At 32.7% G+C, this 21,693-nt stretch overlaps 1 protein-coding gene across 1 annotated transcript; it reads right to left on the bottom strand.

The window, feature by feature from the left end:
• Positions 1–5,878, bottom strand: LOC139486428 (uncharacterized). The gene is made up of 7 exons (XM_071271301.1): positions 5,739–5,878; positions 5,050–5,113; positions 4,355–4,454; positions 3,278–3,349; positions 2,286–2,534; positions 1,499–1,594; positions 1–188 (listed from the first exon to the last, which is right to left on the bottom strand). The coding sequence occupies exons 1-7, from the start codon at positions 5,807–5,809 to the stop codon at positions 181–183; spliced, it is 660 nt and encodes a 219-aa protein (XP_071127402.1). The 5' UTR covers positions 5,810–5,878; the 3' UTR covers positions 1–180.
• Between the last annotated feature and the right edge of the window lie 15,815 nt (positions 5,879–21,693).

The following is a 21,693-nucleotide window of genomic DNA, read 5'->3' as shown; positions in this document are numbered from 1 at the left end:
TAACAAAAATCATATTTAATTAAACAAAATTAAACAAAAAAAAAAAAAAAACATTAAACAAAATAATTAACAAAATTAAACAAAAATTTCTCAAAACACAAAAAAAGTGATAAAAAAAATGTGGAAATGAATTATGTCATTGTCATTTTCTCTCTCCATACAACAACCTGTGCCTTCTTGTTACAGACCTGAAATTAGAAGGATTTGCATTAAAACATACAAATAATAATATGTATTTCTCTTGTAAATAAAGACATATTTTTGTAAAATTAAGATGTTTGTAATTATATTATAACTTCTGATGTCACCTATTGTTATTTGTATATGTAGTTGTTTTATATATTGTAAACTATATGCTATATGTATATATTGTATTTGATGAGCCATAGTTTCTAGTTAATAAAGAATTTAAATTTGAAATTTGTTTTTACCAATAATGAAACTGGCATTTTGAAAAAGGGGAGAGGTTCCAACTGCTGGACCACCATGCAATGTTTACATAATTGTTATTATTTTTATACAACCGCACAAATGGAAAATTTTTGGTCGTATATTGGTGTCACGTTGGCGTCGTCGTCCGTCGTCTTTGTCGTCCGAAGACATTTGGTTTTGCACTCTAACTTTAGTAAAAGTAAATAGAAATCTATGAAATTTAAAAACAAGGTTTATGACCATAAAAATAAGGTTGGAATTGATTTTGGGTGCTTTGGTCCCAACAGTTAAGGAATTGCATTGGAGTTATCCTTCTTTGTCCAGAATAGTAGTTAAATCAACTTAAACCATGACTGTATGACATTTTATATTTTATGATGTATTTAAATGAGTAGTTATTGTTGAAAACTCCATTAGAAATTTGAATTGAGATCATTTTTGGAATACCGGTAAGGAAAGGAGGAGGTGAAAAAAGTTGGTGGGGTTCAATTTTTCTTATTTCAGATTTCAGAAATGAAAATGCAAATTTCTTCAAATGTCAAAGGATTAATATTCAACAGCATAGTGAATTGCTCAAAGCAAAAAAAAACATTTTAAGTTCATAAGACCACATTCATTCTGTGATGGAAACCAGACCACATTCATTCTGTGTCAGAAACCTATGCTGTGTCAACTATTTTATCACAATCCAAATTCAGACCTTTTTCAGTTTGAATGTTGTGTCCATACTAGCCCCAACCGTTCAGGGTTCAACATCTGCGGTGGTATAAAGCTGCACCCTGTGGAGCATCTGGTTTTATATTGAAATAGAAAAAGAAAGTTGGACGCTACCCTCGGAGCTCCCTGGATACACCAATGTGCAGCAATACAAACACACTGAATTAAGAGATGGGAAGGTGTACGCAGGTTCCCTTTTAATTGGAAAATATATCATTTCGAATATGAACTTGTTCAAACATATTCCCATTTATTGAAAAACGCCCTTTCGTACATCCTGGATCAGACCTTGGGTCTTATAGCAAGAATCTCAACAATATTAAGACTTTTACTGAGCTTCGAATATTACCTTCAGCAATGAGCAATCTGTCTACATCATCTTCAGCTTGATCTAACAAGTAGCTATTATACTCCACCACAGACTTGACTGATTTTAGCTCACTTTCTGTTAAATAAAATTTGACAAGTTTTGAAAATTATACTCATTTTATTTGTATGAAAATTTATGAAAATTTCATAACATATAAAAAAAAAAACTAGCATTGTATAGCTGTAAATGAAATAAGGATGCATGAAATGATTGCAAATGAGACAACTATCTACTATAGACAAAATAAAGTGGATGTTAGCAAGTACAAGTTGCTTTACACGGCCTTCAACAAGGAACAAATCAGATAATGAATAGTCGTCTCAAAAGGATAAAATGATTAAACGAAAAAGATCCCCCAAAAAATTGCATGATTTATATATAATGTACACAACAAAAACAAATAAGGTAGAGAATGAACAAGAATACGCATTATCAAAATACATCATATAGCAGGGTTCAATATGTTTTGAAGGTATCAAACAGACTGTTCCATGTCTGGGACGGTATTGCACATCATAACACGTTTAATACGAAAAAAGCTGTTTACAGAAGATTTCAGGATGAACCAAACTTTAATGGTAACCAATAGACCAATCAATCAATCAATCAAGCAATCAAGCAATCAATCCATTCATCAATCAATCAATCAATCAATCAATTCATGGTTTGTTTCTTCAACTATTTTAAAATCACATTCAGAGTGTCAATCTTTAAATCAATTAAATAATACTCAATCATTGTTTTATTCAAAATTATAAATTCTTACCAATAAATTTTTTAAGTCTGTTTAGTTCAGCGTGAACTTTTGCCTCTTCGACATGAGCAAGCATTGTGATCAGTGGAGTCTCATAATAAGGGGCTGCCTGATCATTCCAATTTTTCTTAAAACGGGAAAATTGGACAGACAGCCCCTCAATTTCGGCCATCTTTTGATCGACGTCTTGATCAAGTTTGCCGCAGGATCTTGCTAGCTTCCGTAACGGCATCTCAAGGGTTGAGTTTTTACTTCTAGCATCTAGATATATAAATATATAAATATTACTTTAAAAACATGCCAGTTGTTCGTTTGTATTTACTCTGTATTTATAAAATACTTTTGAAAGTGTTTTAAGATTACGGAGATTTTCCACCAGATCTGGCAAGCCTTTAATGGTGGCATCTCAATAAACAAAAAATCTTCCAGAATCTATTAATTCAAAAACATGTCGTCAGTTGTTCGTTTTTATTGACCATGTTTACTCTGTGTCTTAAAATACCATTGGAAGTGTTTTCAAATAACGAATTATGTGTTTGTACGCTCTACACCTTACACCTATTTTCTCGGTCTGGTATAAAACACATAAAGTATCGACAGATGTCTCATCATCCATCAATCATGCAATCCTTCTATGATTATGAAAACGTTTTACAACTATATTCTGGTATAAAATAGAGGAATTACAGATGTACTAAGCTGAGTGCGCAAGTTCCATATCAGGAAAGTTGCCGCCTAAAATATCAATATTATAATAACAATAATTATAATGTATTAAGCTGTATAACTATCACCTATCAATCAATTAACCGAATATTAGTATCAGATGTTTCTTTCAGAGATCAAGACGACAAGCCAAAAAATAACCTGATCTTAAATTAGGTAGCTGTGTAACGGACTTTAAACGGTGTTTTTAAGTTTGGTGTATTTTATCGGTTTTTACAGAAAAAATCTTACTGCACCGATCTTTAAAAAGAAAAGACTATGTTTAATTGTAGACTTACCTTCAAGATATGGTTGTAATCCAGAAATCACTTTCTCATTCTGTACACATGTTACTTTCATAAATGCCAGTTCTACAAAAAAATAAGATGAACACATAAAATACGTTTCTCAGAGACCAACGGCTTTTAAACATTTTAGATCTGTACATTTACATGTAACTTGTATTTCTCTAAGGGAACAAGCATCCAACTTTAAAAAAAAAGGGGGTAGGGTTGTTGTTTTTTCCCTCTACATATTAGAAATATTCAAATCCCCAATTTGAAGAAAAATATACTAGTAATCTGGCTAATCAGATGACAAAAAAAAAATTAATACCCCCATACTTTCTGACTCAGACAAAACACCATAACCCCCCTTGTGAAGTTAAATACACCAGTGTCTGGAAGAGGGCATTCAATTCTCTATTCTTACATTTCATAGACCATTTTTTCATATTTCGGTCTAATTTTCTCTATGTTTTATTATTTTGAACCATTGTTTTGCATATAATTTGCCCATTTTTCTCTAGACAGTCTATACACTCTCATTCATAATTGACGAATACAATACAACTGGACAGTTATTGTCAGTTTTGCTGTTTGCGCTTTTAAAAAAAGAAATAATGAAGAGATGTGGTTTGATTTTAAAATTATACAATGCCTTTGAGACAAAGATGAGCAGCGATGATTCACTTGTTCTAGTGTTTAAACAGCCTTAACATGTCAAGTACCGTTTAATCACAAACTCCGTCAAGTACCGGTTAATCTAAAAATCCGTCAAGTATCGTTTAATCCCAAACTCCGTCAAGTATCGTTTAATCCCAAACTCCGTCAAATACCGTTTCCTCCCAAACCCTGAAACAGTTGTGATGGTGCTTTGCTTAATAACTATTAAAAAGCCAACCCAATGGTTATTAAATAAGGTCGATGTTTCCCGTTACACTAGATACATAGATATTTCAACAACAAATGAAATAAGAAAAACATATCTGACTTGTTTAAGTCAGAGTATACATGTATACACAAATAAGTATACTAAAATATTATAAATATATAAATTCTTATATGATTTAAATGTCGAGTGTTAATATAACTAACCTTTCAATAGCCTTCTATTCAGTTGACGTCGTTTGCGGACAAGATAACATACCATAGAGCATATAAAAATCAAAGCAACATCTACAGGATCAATATAACACTAAAAAGTAAAAAAAAAGCAACTTAAACATATTGATTAAAACAACACTGAAGGTAAATAGAAGAGGTTTGCATACCTTTGCATTCTGAATTATTTCTATACTTTGTGTGTGTGTTTTTTTTTCAACGTATTAAACTTTCTTTCTGTTTTGTCATAGTCACGACAGGATAAAAACGCTTGTATTGCTCTTTGGTCGGGTGGCTGTCTCTTTGACACATTCCCTATTTCCATTTTCAAATGTGTTGTATTGAGTAAAAAGTATACATGCCTCTTGTTTGAACGTTTTTGAAAAAGGAATTTGAAAGAAGTTTAAGAAATGTCTGTCTCAAGCAACCTTCGCGCTTGAAATGATGTGTGCACTTTTGCGTATAGTTGTGTTGTTGATTAAAATATTCAATTTTCTATATATATATATATATAATACACATATCTATCACTTCTGTATATGTCTTACCTAGTTTCGAGTGATTGAAACAACTCAGAAAAAATACCCAATTTTAATTTACTATCCATACCAAGAAACAAGTCAAAACATTTCTTAGTAATTTCCACTAGACGTTAAGCAAGAAGTAAGCAATCAATCAATCATATTTACCTCAATATTTCTAATGACATCATCACCAGTACTTAGCAATCCATCGATTTCCAGGAATTTCGATCTGAAAAAAAAAACCCAAATTAAAATAACAATAATTATAAAACCGTCCCCCTTTTTTATTTTTTTTTATAAGAGAACAACCATTCAATTGCAGGGGAGGGGAAGGGGTCCCTAAAAACAAAAATCTGCAACAGGAATAAAAACGTTCTGAACATTTTCTTAATCTTACAACAAGCGGTAGAAAAATACCACTGAAAGAACACCATTCGGTTTCACTAAACATTGAAAACGGAATAATAATTGTTTTCAATCGAATCAGGATTAAACATGCTTTTAAGACTGAAACCCAACGACTCATTCAAACAAGTTGTGAAAGTTTTAGTCAAATGATTTCGAGTTGGCTCCACGGTTCAGTGGCAGTGTGTTGACCTTTAGTGGGAGAGGTCGTAGATTTTTATTCTTTGACTTGTTGTACTTTTACATAAATAAAACTAACAATTACAAAATACATGAAATAAAATTTCAAGAACTCCAGTTTGATTGTTTTGGTTTGTTTTGTTATATTTTCAACATTAATCGCTGCAATATTGTAGTACGTAGGTAGTATCGAAAATATGCATTTCCTTCTAAAGAATTTATCCACAAAAATTTCTATAAAAATATAAAAAGAAAATATGTCTACATACCTCATCAACGGGTCTTTATGGACAGTTGTCGCTTGCAGAAGAAAACACATAAAAATAAATGAAAACCGCATCTTTAAATTTTCTAGTTCGTGTATCACGTCTTCGCTCAATATAATTATAATATTGTCCCGAAAATCTCAGACGTTGTCAAAAGTAACGTTACACGTCATAAAGACGGAAAAATGTAACGTCATCTGTCAAATTCGGGGCGACGTTCTCATACATTGATATTCAGAAATGACTTTTGGTGAGGCATTTTGAGGACACTACTAGCACCTAACATTCCAATTTCAAATGAACGATTATTTCAAATAATAATTGACCGAACTTAACGAGAAACTACATACTATATATACTGTGTTTTATACATATATACATGCTTTAACGGGGGTATAGGTCGGTGTTCCTTCATGTCTGTTTTCTTAATTTTTTCTCTGCTCTTTATACTTTTTACCCACTATTATCTATTCTTTATATTTTATCACCTCATTATTCTCTATTCTTTATTTCTTTTGTTGCATTTTTCTCCATTCTTAATTTTTTGGTCCATTTTTCTCTATTCTTTATATTTTTGCCCATTTTTTTATTATATAAACCCGGCCCGCATCCGCACCCTCTCTTACATATAGGATAAATTGATTTTGGTTCGATTTTGACATTCGTCACAACTCGGCCGATTCCGTAACTTTATTTAACGGATATAAGAACAGTAGCAAATTCACCCGAGGATTGCCGATGGCGAATTAATTGGAATACGGGTATAATTTCAACTTTAAATTTAGATATAGGAACGTGTGGTATGAGTACCAATAAGACAACTCTCCATCAAAGTCCATTACCTTAATAAAAAAACTGATTTTTTTTTTTAAGTTTTAAATTGCTGTAAACTATATTTTATGCTGTAGGTGTGATCGAGCCGTAGGAATTAATTCTAGTTATTAAAAAGAAATTCTTCATTTTTGTGAATATGAATAATTTTATCAATAAGAATTAGTAACAACGCAAAAAAAAAAGAAGAAGAAATAAACTGTACACGATTGCACATGGAAAACTGAATTGAGACTTAAAGAATGTCTTAATGAATGTGAAAATTCAAATTATCTATTTATTTGCTTCACTTACTGAATCATATTATAAAAGTGATTACATTCTACTAGAAGTTGAATACTTAAAGAATCTACATCATATTTAAAAAAATTTAAAATCATTCATATCTGACCTAACATGTTGCCATTGAAGCCATTTTGATACAAAATTGCGGGCTTTACATGGTTAACGTCGGACCCCCCCCCCCCCTGAAAACGCCACATGCACTTTTTTTTTTGAATAGTTGCGTTAATTTGCAAACATTTTGCGATGTGAAAGACGTTACGCATGTAGTGTTCGGTTTAGGAGATAACTGTATCGTATTTTAAGCTCCGACGGCATCAATTGGGGATTTGATGGTCGCAAATTAAGTTTACTGGCGACGCGTTAGCGGAGACAGTAAACGGGTATTTGCGACCATCAAATCCCAAATTGATGCCGTCGGAGCTTAAAATACAATATTGTTATCTCCATTCTAATGAAACTGACAGAAAACAACGTTAAAACATGTATTTAAAATCTGTCATATGCCGTCTGCGCTTGCGCGTACGTCCCATAGCATCAATTGTCAATTGATGCCATGTAAGAAAGTGACGTTATCCAATCAAAATGAACGTTACAAACGTTGTTGCATTAGAATTAGTAATGGTAACGTTACTCGACGTAGTTTCAACCGAGTTCTGTACAAAACGTCAAAGCTTTGCACTATTATTAATACAGCTGGCAGCATTTTCATGTTTTACTACTTATCTAAAAAATTAGACTGTTAACATGACTGATTATATTTTTTTGACTAATACACTTTCCATTCTCAATTTTATTTATTTCCTCATAATCTTAACTTATTGAAAGTTTATATTTCAAATATTTGTCACTGCCCAAGCATGTCAATTGTTGCAAAATGCATATCATCGGTGATGCTCAGTATTCCGTCATCACAAGTATCTAAGGTAAGCCAGTACCACAGCTGTTTAGTGATTTGAGAGTATAAATGTTATCAACCCGCCTTCAATTGTAGTTTTCGAACTACAATTCGCGAATAATGTTAGGGTCTTTCTATCCGTACTACCAAAGTACCAAATATGTGTCTTTCGAGAAGATTATAATGAAAATTAATCCTCGTTCGGGTCAATGGCAGCCACAGCTACTATATATCCCCTTTTGCTTGATCTATAATTTCAATTTCATCCTCAACTTTGGAAAGAAAACGGCAGTTTGGAATTGCTCATTTTATTTAAAATTTAAAAGTGATCTACAGTGCTTGAAATAGAATGAGTATTTTTCACATGCGTCTGTTAGTTGGATGCCTGGAAATGAATGTTAGTGTATACAACAAACATTCGTTCGTACTAGCAGAAACATATTTGTCACTAGGTTCCAAAGTCGAAAGGTTCTGTATTATAGAAACGTATTATTTATCAAAAGATAAAAAAATATATATAAATTACGTTACATTGACGTTCCGTGCAAAAAACGTTCAATTTGGACGTGGTAACATTGGGGAGACATGGAAAACTTGATGGAAATAGATGAAAAATTAAACGTTTCCTTGACATTGAAGGCTTTAAATAAATCTTTAAAGAAATCACATTTCAGTAGTAACATTTGTTTTCATAGTTCATTTGTCTGTCACAAAATTAAAATACCCTTAATTAATTATCATGGTACTGAAAAATCTTGAACAATGGATCTATGGTAACGTTTAAGGGAGACACGGAAAATACTGAAAAAAAAATAAAATGAGAGAAGGCAAGCTGTGTCAGAAATAAAAATGTTTTCGTAAAATTCAATAAAATCACATTTGCATGTAGAGGTGGCTAACCTTTTCTATGATTTATGTGAAAATATTGTAATATCAAAGTGCTTGCTTTCATTTTTGTTAACTCGAATTTTCAAATCTTACAGATCTATGGAATTTCGAAAATGGCCACTAGATTGCGAACTGACATGCTATTTATCGAACCTGTTTTACATCATGAATATGATCCTATTGTATCCCACCTGCACAAATTTCCTCGAAATCTATTCAGTAGTTTTTGTTTTTTCTTCGTTTATATTTTTGATGGTTAGTTATTGTTGTTACGTCTTACACGGCAATAATGGCATTATAAACACGGAATCATGGCTTTATTATGTAATAATACATAACATTAAATTTAGTAAAATCTCGTTTTATTAAATTTCGATTAAAATAATGAATCAAGACAAGTAATTATTTAATAATACGCAGAATTCAACCCCCTTATACATGATGCACGACCACCTATGAACACAATTTGCGGTGAAAACTAGATATAACAACGCGAAATGACGATATGCGAAATAATGCAAATATTATGCAAAATGTTTGCAATCAAAATAAGGTTCTGTGAATTACATCTTCCGTTGAAAATATTCAGTCAGACCACTAAAACAAATGTTAATCCAACACATTATAACCGGTTTGTGATTGGATAAAAGGAAAGATTAAGAAAAGATGTATAAGGTTTTGTCTTTAAAATTAGCTGTATATTAATAACATCAAACTACCATACAAAACAGTGTTAAAAATAAGACAGGTATAAACGGGGTATATGTATTAGAACGAAAGACAACAGTGCATATTGTATTTAAGTAAAAATCAATGAGTGTATACTTCTTAAGACTCATGGGAGACCTATTCACGGGAGAGTGTCTATTTGACAATTTGTACACAGAAATATGCAGTCACATCTGTCCGTGCACAATGTAAACACTCATTAAACCCATAGTGAAGCATTCAGACAGTACCTAGTATCTTCACCTTTGCCAGCATGTTTGCACATTTTATCTGGCGACAACCTTCACAATAACCTGAGGCAGCGGTGTAACAATACAACATAAAAGGACACAATATAGAACCATGTTTATTTTAGTAAAAAGATGAACACTTTCAGTAAAACACACGTCAATGCAATGATTTTTTTTACATTTATTTCATTTACAAGTATGGGATATAACCTTTGCATTTAAAAAAAAAAAAACATTCATGGAAGTATCAGAATTGAGATTCTTGGTTTAATTGTCGGATTGTAGTTATACCGCTAGGCTTAGACTTAACCAAAAGCACTCATTATGGACAGAGGTACTGTGGAACCGTAGCTCTTAGGTCCTTGTGTAATTTTTTGACTATTTGCGGGTCTATGGTCCGCAAATAGTCATAAAATAGCATAATGACCTAAGAGCTACAGCTAGGACAAAGGCCGATGAGCAAGGGCCTGAAACAGTAATGGATAAAACAGTGAAATTCTTTTATGGTCTTTTATGTTCAAATGCTCAAAGTCATATTAATAATTCTATACTAGTCAGCAAAAGTAATATATACTCATGTATACAATGCAATTATAAGAAACATGTAATTCATATACGTTCACAACTTAAATGAGCATTACATACATTTTACTTAGTTGAATGACCATATGCCTATAAGAAATGAAAATGTATGCTTATCGCGAATCGTATAGATATTAGGTTTTAAATGTGTGAGTAGGCGCGCCAACAAAATCTATAGAAATGAGCATATGCAAGACCTAATATATATTTGGACCTATGTGAGCTCAAAATATCTAGGTGGATCAAATGCAAAAAAATCAGGAGATGATAAAAAAGCAGAAATACAGATTCTTAGAAAATTGCAACTACGGTCTTTTACTCAGACCAATCCCTATTACGTATATTTTCCGAAATGATGTAGCGGGCTGATATGAAAAATTATAACATACCATTATCACATGCCTTTCCGTATCGTTATATCATGGCATTCCGGTATAACTCGGTAAATTCCGGATCACTCCTCAAAGGTACATTTACAGTGAAAAAACGTTACAAATGAAAAAGAGAATGGAAATAGAGAATGTTTCAAAGATACAACAACCCGACCAAGAGCTAAAAAACAAAGTAGGGTTCAAAACAATTATTAGGAAACAGAAAAAAAAATGTATTATGTAAAACGCGAAAAAAAACTAATGATACAATACATCTTTCATAGTTTCCAGCATAATGAAGAAAGTTACATGTCAGGAATATGACAGTTGTTATCCATTAATTCGTTTGATGTGTTTGGACTTTTGATTTTGCCTTTTGATTTTTGATTTTCCTTTTTGAATTTCCCTCGGAGTTCAGTATTTTTGTGTTTTTACTTTTTACTTTACAGGATGGTGACCTTCCAAATAGTCAAGATAGTGTTCATTATATTTTGTGAATTTTTTTTATCGTCAATATAAAAATATATTATTCTGTTGTTTTTCTCCTCTGCAGAGGCATATGATATAAAAATTTCATATCGAATGTATTACATCTGTAAACATTTTACCTTTTTGAACTTCTACCTGAGAACTTCTTTTTTTGGAACAACTACAATCAATGCTATACGTTGAACATAGTGTTTTACAAAGAAATGGAATATGAAATCAAATTTAATAGCTTCTTGTTTACATGAAAAAATTATAACAAACATATGACATATGAATTATGAATTATGTCCAATCAATCAATACAAAAACAAACGTCCTTTATATGCAATGGTGATATTAAAGAATTAAGGTTAAGAATTGTGTTATTTTCTTTTGATAAATATATGTCATTTTAATTTCGCCCTTTATCATTTATCGAGTATAAGACAATTTTTGTTTTATCTAATAATTATACCGACATTTTGTTCCATTGTTTTTATTTGTGTGTGTTTGCGGGTATCTTATGTACGTATGTGTGTTTGTGTGGTTACGAAGTTTGTTCGGAATAAAACAACATTGTAAGCGTTGCTCGAAACTACAAATTTACAGATATCTTTTTTATGAAATAGTCAATTATTTAATGGTATAATCGTATTAAAAAAGTTTGTAAATATGACAACACAGAAAAAAAGAACATATGTTTATAATATCACTCAATTAAAACAAAACAGTCATAACAAGGTAAATTTAAATGTAAATATCAATTCAATGTTAATTAAAAACCAATTGTTCAGAGAACAATTGAAGGTCTTTCCACCAATAAGGATCTATTTTGATATGAAAATATTAAAATTCAGTTGAAAATGTCAGTTCCTATGGCTTAATGATGTATAAATATGAATTTTGAGCAAAGGTCAAAATCTAGAACGTCAAATTTACTGATGACCTTGACCTATATTTCAAGGTCATAAACCAGGGACCCCAAATAAAAAGACCCTAGGTCTGTAATATGTATAGTTAATGAGTTATATCACTTTACGTTTAATTCTTAATATAGGAGGGGCAAAAACTCCCATTTTATGTCTACACACCCTTTTTACCAAAATATATAAGTTACGACATGTCGCAACTAACAATTTAGTAAAAATAATTTGTCGGTATCTTATAAGGTTAATGAAAATTAGTGAAAATAGGCCAAAATCAAAATTTAGAATATGACCTTGACCTTTGACCTTTACCTAATTTTCATTTTTTTGGACCAATGATCTCAAAACAAAAGACCCTAGGTCTCTATCACTTATGGTTTTCCAGTTTAAAATACATTTTAAAATTTCAAATACAAAAGGGGAACTAACTCTCATATGGAGTCTCTATACGGCTTCGGTCAAAATAAAACAGAACATCCTGAGGATGTAACGAGCAATTTGGTAAAATAAATTTGTGGTAATCTTTTATGGTTGCGAAGGAGTAGTGGCCACAAGAAAAACAATGTTTGGGGAGATAACTCTTACAACGTAAAGTATTTGGTTACGCAGTGGTCAGTTTTAAAAGTGCATACGCTTTACGATATCATATTCCAAATATCTAAGCGACATCTTTTGAAACATCAATACTACGCAAGAAAAGAATTAGGCGGAAGAATAAAAAAAAAAATAATAATAATAATCAGAAGAAATCCAATAGGTCTTTCCACGGAAAGGTGGAAAGACCTAATTATAAATAGAAACAAAAGTAGAAATTGGGAATACCCGTAACTAGGGCGAACAAGGTAAATAAAGCCAGAGTTCTCAACTAAAATGGCAGGTAATTTTTATTCAATAACGCAATTTCGTCTTGTATTCGTTTGACAAGTTTCTTAGCATGTTCAGATTAAACATATTTCCAAATGAACAAATGGCGCTGTCTCATAAGCTTATCAAAAAGTAGCGTAGCTGAATGATATAGATGTTGGCATGTTTCCCAAGAAATAAGACATGCATTAGTTTCATAATTATATCAAGGACGACACAAGGTGAACAACATGATGAAATTTCTAATAACCTGCACTCAAGACATAGCTATCTATGGTGAGTTTGTTTACAACCACTGGGTCGATGCCACTGCTGGTGGAGTTTTAATTCCCCGAGGGTATCAGCAGCCAAATAGTCAGCACTTCTGTGCTGACATGAATTATCATTGATATGGTCATATTTATAAATTAACTGTTTGAAAAAATAATGCTTTTCTACCTCAGGAATAGATTACCTTAGCTGTATTTGGCAAAACTTTTAGGAATTTTGGTGCTCAATGCTCTTCAACTTCGTCATTTATTTGGCCTTTTCAACTTTTTTGGATTCGAGCGTCACTGATGAGTCTTAAGTACAGCTTTTTGTAAGAACCAGGCAGGGTGCCATATACATGTGATTTATGAGGGTTTCAGATTTTATCTATAAATGGCATAGAAGAAGCAGTAACTGCATACTGCTCAAAAAATAAATATGAATGGGAAAATATGAGTGGTTGCCATGGTAACGGACACTCTATATTTTGGTTGTGAAGCATAGTAAAATCTTTCAAAAATCAGCTAAATCACTACAATTCAGAGCCTGATTAGGAATAGAATCAAGCATTTTTCATTAATTTTCATATGTAACATTGATACAACTTGGTTTTAGCATCATTTTAGTTAAGATTGCATGTAAACGAAATTTGTAAATTTCTGAAAAATTTTGCCAAAAAAGGCATATTTTCAACTTTTCTGAATTTGGAATTTTTGCGAAATTATCAAATTTTCTATGGTGTTTTTCAGAAAAGAGCAACTGTGTATAGCATAGTTAGCACTTTAGTTTGGATACTACTTTTACCAAATTAAATAGAAAAAAGCTTTGGGACTTTTTTTAGTTTTATAACCATAGCAACCGATTTTTTTCCTTCACGGGAAACGGAGTTATTATTTGCAGAATATTGCAGTTTTAGAGCTTAAATGTACTGAATTGTTTCATAACTGATAAAAAAAATTAAATTTAAGCATAAGCTTACTCTAAATTACCATCGTTAATAGTTGCTGACTTCAGTAGTTACCATGGAAATACATATTACCCATAGCAACATCTATTTTAAAATGTATCAATAGAAATTTATGTAAAATAATACATATATAATATATACAGTGTTTATATTCAAACTGGAATATGACTGCATGCTTTGCTTCACTCACAGTCTTGTCTGTTCTTTTCAGAAGGTTCAACAAATGTAATATATAATGAAACATTGGGGTTAGAACCAAAGGTTAGGAAAAAAAGGGGGGGTAGGTTTATTTAAAAAAAAGATCATACATGTAGATTCTTGAAAAGATAACGTTAGGTCAGAGAGCCTGATTATGAATAGAATAATCATTATGAATAGAATCAATTTTATTTTCAGAAATTTCATATACATGTATAACATCGATATAACTTGGTTTTAGCTTCAGAGCTTAGTTAGTATTGCAGTTCAACCCCGACTTTTAGATTTTTTGTTAAAAAATATATAAAAAACATTCAGTTTTATTCAGAATCCTGAAGTATTGTGAAATTATCAAATTTTCTTGTGTGTTTTTCCGAAAACTGAAAATATGTAAATCATAGCTAGCATTGTTGTAACAAAGTTTGAATACTACCTGACCAAAATAAACAAAACATTGCGTGGGGCTCTCTTGAATTTTATCACCATGTTAACGTATTTTCTCCTTGGAAACAAAGTTATTATTTTTTGAATTCTGCAGTATAGGGAATTCTATGTTTTCAATTGTTTCCAAACCTTTATGAAAAGACATGCATTGAAGCATATTAAGCTCTAAACTACAATCGTTAAGTTTTATTACAACAGTTGCCATGGTAACAAATATCACCCATAACAGTCAGTCAAATGATATATAATATAGTTTATGTAAAAAATTATATATAATTCTGTTAATAATGTTCATTTTTCTAATGGGAATATAACTGCATGCTTTGCTTTGTTTCACTCTCAGTACTGTCATGACTGTCTTTGCTCATTGAAAAGACTCAACAAATTTAAATATATACACTGTTGCATTTTGGGGGAGGAGTGGAGGCTGGGTAGTTTTTGTTTAAATCTTTCATAGATCAGGATCATGTACAGCTAAGTTGTACATTAAATACCTCAGATATACTGCAAAGTTCAAATGTACTCTTAACTGATCCTAGACTTTGAAAGGGGTGTAATTCCATAAAATAAAAATAAACAGCTGCGCCATGAGCGCATGTTACGCCCGTAGCTTTTATAAAGATTAATAAAAAAAAGTTTAATAACTTCTCAATGTCATATCACAAATTCATGAAAAACTAAAGGGAGGTTATGTTAATAGATATAAACCCGTCACCAAAGTTTCATAACTGCTCAAAGCATTTTCTGAAAACTGGAAAATTCCCCCTTTTTTTATGAATAAAATCACATTTAACTTTACCTAAAACGTATACAGATTAAAAGTGAACTCCCGTCAATAAATATAAACAATTTATTGAACGAAAAATGGAAAAAAATGGGGAGAGTTTAAGATTGGAAATTGAAACTTATTTTTCTGTTTATTTAACTTTCTAAATTGAGGTACATTTCTCATTGTTTCATCTTTCTCTAAGCATATTACCTAGGGGAAGAAAAGCAATACATCTATATTTAGTTATGATTTTTCATACACCTTTTTGAAAGTACACCAAAATAGAACTAAAACTGTAGGAGATGTAGGTTATACGTCAATAACACAGCAATCAAACGAAAAAAAACAACTAATGACATTTAGCAGGCAACATAAAGATTTCAACAATACTACTAGTATAGCTACAGGAGTCTAAACAATATGTCAAATTCTTAATCATTACTAATTTATTAATATAAAGATTTTCTTGAGGATTAATTTATATATAGTTGGGATTCTGCTAGCATATTTAACCCCGCCCCATTCTCTATGTATTTAAACTTGATCTCTGTTTCGTAGTAATAAGCATTGTGTATATTTTGTTTCATAACATTTGGTTGAGGCAAACTAAAATTAGAAAATGGAAACCAACTTCATGACGACTAAAGTACAGACGGACATGGGTGAAACTTATGATATGAGACGAGACAAATCTTCACAAGAAACGAATTGAAACAGAAATAAATAACCATAAGTCACCCTACGACCTTCAACAGTAAGTAAAGCACATACCACATAGTACCATATGAAGGCTGTGTAAACAGATATCAAACTAGTTGAAAAAAAATTACTTAAAATAAAAAAGATCATGATTGTTCAATCAGAAACTGTTGTTATGTTATTTGGCACGTGTCAATCGGTTCATTGATTTTTTTCGGCATATCAAAGAAAAACAGGCACATGTCTAAATAGTGTCTTCCTCCTATTCACACTTTTAAAATTCACTATTCCTTCAATAGATGTTTTGATTAATTATAAACCTGTATTTTTAAAAGAAAATATAGTTGATACACTGTTCAGTGGCGGATCCAGGGGGAGGAGGGAGGTTCCGGGGGTTGGAATCCCCCTTTTTTTTAAGACGATCAATGCATTTGAATGGGAGAATATAGTTGGAACCCCCTCCCGCTTTTACTCTGGGTTGGGAACCCCCCTTTTTTAAAATGGCTGGATCTGCCACTGCTGTCGTTGTTTTTTTCTTCAACCTTAAAATAAAGAATAAGTCAGATAAACAGAAGTATACGTAATATATGATTAAAAAATCATTGAATTTGTTAATCTAAAATTAGAAATGCAGCATATAATAATTTATCAACACAAACCACTGTTGTTTCCAGTACACACAAAGTATCTGGAGAAAAGCACAAAGAACAGGGATTTAGGTTCCATACTGCTATATGTCACTGTACCGCCTTCAGCAATGAGCAAAGCCCATACTGCGTAGTCAGCTACAAAGGGCCCCGAAATCACAAATGAACAAAAAAATCAATGTGACAAATATTTTTTTTTTTGTAACACAACAACAAATGACAACCACTGTATTACAGGCTCCTGGCTTGGGAAATGCACACACATACAGAATGTGGCAAGGTGAAACATGTAAGTGGGATTCCAATTTCTTTGCCATACTTTGTTATTACAATAACCAAATGACCCTTTCATGAGCGGGGCAAGGGGTTTAACTGTTATGCTGTTATGGGGCAATTGAATTCTTTATTATCTGTTATTTTGAAAATATATTTGCTGTTAGCTGTTAACACTGTGCGGGACAAATTTGCCATTCCAGAATTGGCAAATCTGACTTTGTCGGTTTACAAGATATCCAAAATAATTTTTTTTTGGGATAGATAATCAAAAAAAATAAATTTCCCCATATGTCCCAACATGTCACCGTTGTCACTGTTGTCACCACAACTAATTAAAAGTACATTTCCCATGGGAAATTTAAAAATTCCCATAGGAATATTCAAAGTTCCCATGGGAAAAGTTAAAGTTCCCATCGGAAAAAGTACTTTTCCCATGGGAATTTTAAAGTTCCCATCGGAACTTCAATTTCCCATGGGAACATTAGTAGATAGTTTCTTCCCATGGGAAATTTTAAATTTCCCAAGGGAATTTTTCTTCCCATGGGAACACCTTTTTCCCTTGGGAACATTTATTCTTCCCATCGGAACTAAAATTCTTCCCATGGGAACATTATTTTTTCTTTTTTTTTCAGAATTTTAAAAAAAGCTATGAAATATCGCAATGGACTGACAGTTACTATAGTAACCATGTGTTATATACCTCTATTTGGTATTTCTGGTTACCGGAAATGTAGGACATAATTTAGCCTGTTTATTGTATTTTACGGGACTGTATACCTTTTTTATGCTTGTCGGCGGCGAACAGTTAGTGTCGTCTGTCACCCATGTGTTTGATAAAATGGCTGTGGAATAAAATTTAGATATCGATATTCAAAAGCGTGACTTCAATCCCATAGTCCCCCCAGACAACAAAAAGGATTGAGGCCCACGACATGGTGGAGGACTCAAAAGGCTCTTATTAGCGTAAATATTGCTTTTATTTGTGATATAATTTTTGGTGAACATTATTTTTGCGAACACGTGGAAGTGGACAATTTTGTCAGCGACAAGTCAGCTAAATATTTTGATTAGTATCTCATAATTATTTGGTGATAAAGTATCGCCAGTGCATGTCTCAACAACTCAGCAATCCGATATTATCCGTTTTCGTTTATTTAGGAAGGAAAAATGATGCATGCATAGACAGGGTGATAATAGTATCGCCAGTATTATAATATTGCATTCCAAATTAAATAAATGTGCAGTAAACAGTTTTGAATACGTGTGTAGACATATAATATTTTCGATGTTCCATTATTAATACTTGTTTGGTGATATTTGTATCGCCAATGAGTTTCAAGTAGTGCCTATTGTATCCATTCTATTAACATGAACACAAAGTTTTGTACCGGTAAATGGTGATTATGTCAGATGAAAATTCCGAGCCTTCTATAGAACACAACGAATATCAAAGCGATTCAGAAACGGACAGTAACATACAAAGTTTATCTTCTGGATCATTATTAAGTGACGGATTCCTTGAGGATAACGAAATTGTAGGACTAACAGAGTTTGATTTACAAAATGTAGGTGATGTTAATTCTCCAGACAACACTGCAAATTTTGAACCAGAAATAAATGTGTTATTAGCCGAGGCAAGTCCAATTACATCTACCCCACAACCGTTAAATGTAACAGAAATCCCCACAGAATCGGTTGATCTACCTATTAAGATTCAGACTACTTCAATAATGAGCAAATTAGTCAGGTGTCGTGAATTTTCAGGATACCCCCAAGATAATGCGAAAGGATTTTTCAGTGAATTTGAATCTTACGCACTTCTCCATGAATTGCCAGAAACAGACAAAAGACGCATTGCAGCATTTCATTTACATCTAAAGGGGCCTGCGTTAACTTGGTACAATTCTTTGAGTGACGAGTCTAAAAGTTCGTGGATAACAATTTGTGTTTTGTTCAAGGAAAAATATATAAATTTTAGTTGGCAAAGCGCAACAGTTATAATGTATAGTGAAATTTTCCAAAACATGGTATTATCTCCGGGTCAGTCGTTAGAAGATTATTTCAGTCAGCTGTCGGAAAAAGCTCAAATATTAAGAAAGCATGACCACGAGTTAGTGGCAAAATTTATAAGTGGGTTGCCCGAAAAAATGTCGTTTTTTGTACGTGCTGGTCAACCAGTCGATGCACACCATGCCTTAACTTCTGCAAAAATGGCGGAAGCCTGTGGGTATAGACAACACGGAGACTCTATAAATGCTCTTAAACATGAAAATAAACATGCACCTCGGCAGTTGCCAGGAAAATCAAACAGTACTGATTCCAACCAGAGCGAGGTTATCCGTGATTTACAAAATCAGGTTGCTATTCTTACCGACTTAGTTCAGGGTAAACGCAAGGAGCATGTTCAGAGTGAACCATCACGTTCTGATGTTCATGACATTAGGGATCAAATCGGACAGTTAAGCGGTCTGATAACTAGTATGGCAGTCAGGGAAGTACCCCACAAAGAACCACAAAGACCTGAAAATACAAGCACGAATAATGCAAATACGTCTCGTTTTGACTCAGCTGAATGTAGGAGATGCAAAGGTCTCGGTCATTTTCAAAGAGTTTGTAACTGGAACGGGTATGGTCAATTTCAACCGTCTGATCAATGCCAACTGTGTAATCAGAATGGCCACATTGCTCAATCTTGTACCAAACTGGAGTTTTATGCACAGGGAAACAGAACCAACCCGGGTGTGGGGCACAATCGTCCGGGTTAACTTCGTCTATTGGTGCCGATTTTGATAAAAATTCAACTAAAGATAAATTTTTGTACATAACTGTTTTATTTGGTGATCTAAGAATAGCTGCATTAGTTGATACAGGGAGCTCTATCAATGTCATTTCTAAATCTTTGTATGATTCGATATCCGATCGTCATAAACTTTATTTTGAACAACTAAGTGAATCGGAAATTCGATTAGCCAACAACGATAAAATCAGAATTAACGGAATATCCAAACTTCAAGCCACAATTCATCAGAAAAATGAAATTATTGAAACATATATCATTCCCAAAACATCTCATCCTTTGATTCTCGGTACTGAATATTTACGAGAAAATAAAATTGTTTTAGATTTTAGTGATTTTAGTTGTAATCAGAAGACTGTGCCAGTTAAAACAGTTAAGAGGATAGAACTTGAACCGAATACAGAATACTTGACTTTTGGGAAGTTACCAAATTACGTTACAGTCGGATTGCAAGGGATATGCGTAAACAGCAAATTTTCAGTTAACCACAAGTTTTTAGTTGCCAAATCTTTAGTTGTCGTTCCTGTCAATCGCAAAGTTCCGATTAAATTATTGAATGCTAGTAATGTGAAAATAACGATTCCAAAAGGCAAAAATATTGCTGAATTTTCAACATTATCGAATGAGTACACCTATGTTGCAATGTCTGAAAAACCCGAGATACCCGAAGTGCAGAATATTCAGTTGGTTGCTAATGAAAATGGACTGCGGACCGATAATTCCGAACAGCAATGTGACATTACAGACAGTCTCGACAGGCAAGAAATTTTGACCAAGATTAAGACAGATTTTGATTTATCCGATCATTTAACACACGATCAAAAATCAGAATTAGCTGAATGTTTGTTGGATAATCTTGATTTATTTGTGACGAAAGAAAATCCAAACCTTGGATATACTCATTTAGTGGAGCATAAAATACATCTGAAGCCGAATGCTGTTGGTAAACATCATAAGCCGTACAGGTTACCCCCTTACAAACGTGAGGTTTTGCGTGAGCAACTGGATAACTTGCTTGAACAAGGAATAGTTGTGCCAGTTAGTGAACAAGAGGAGCTACCCATTACAAGTCCGATAGTATTAGTCACAAAGCGAAATGAAGCGTCGAATAGTAAGACTTCAACTCAAAGTTATAGGTTTGTTTGTGATTTTAGACATTTAAACGCGCAAACAGAAGATTTTAAATATGTTATACCAAACTTACAGGAACTGACGGAATCCTTTGCTGAAATAGTACCAAATTATATAACTTCGATAGATTTATCTTCCGGATTTTTTCAGATGGGCATATCCGCCGAATCTTCAAGATATACCGCTTTCAACACATGTTTTGGAACGTACAAGTTTTTAAGGCTGCCAATGGGGTTAAAGACGGCACCTAACACATTTCAGCTTCTAATGGACAAGGTACTGCGTGGTCTAAAATTCAGAACTTGTTTGTGCTATTTAGATGACGTATTGATCTGCTCTGAAACCTTTGAAAAGCATTTAGACGATATAAAAGAAATCTTTAAACGATTTCGAGATGCAGGACTAAAACTTGGACAGAAAAAATGCCATTTTGCAAGTGAGACGTGTATTTTTCTTGGACACGAGATTTCTAAACATGGGATAAGACCCCCAAAAGATCGAGTGAAGGCTATTGTTGACTTTCCGGCACCACAGAATATAAACCAACTTCGTCGCACAATTGGATTATTTAACTGGTTTAAAAAGTTTATACCAAATTTCAGTGCTATAATTAGTCCACTCACTAAACTCCTGAAAAAAAATCAAAAATTTGAATGGAAAATTGAACAATCTACAGCATTTCAAAATCTTAAAACTCATCTTGTTAATACCG

The sequence above is a fragment of the Mytilus edulis genome, chromosome 8 (genome assembly GCF_963676685.1).
Source record: "Mytilus edulis chromosome 8, xbMytEdul2.2, whole genome shotgun sequence".
NCBI classification, from domain to species: domain Eukaryota; kingdom Metazoa; phylum Mollusca; class Bivalvia; order Mytilida; family Mytilidae; genus Mytilus; species Mytilus edulis.
The sequence above is the reverse complement of the archived record's forward strand: the minus strand, read 5'-3'. Positions and strand labels throughout refer to the sequence as shown.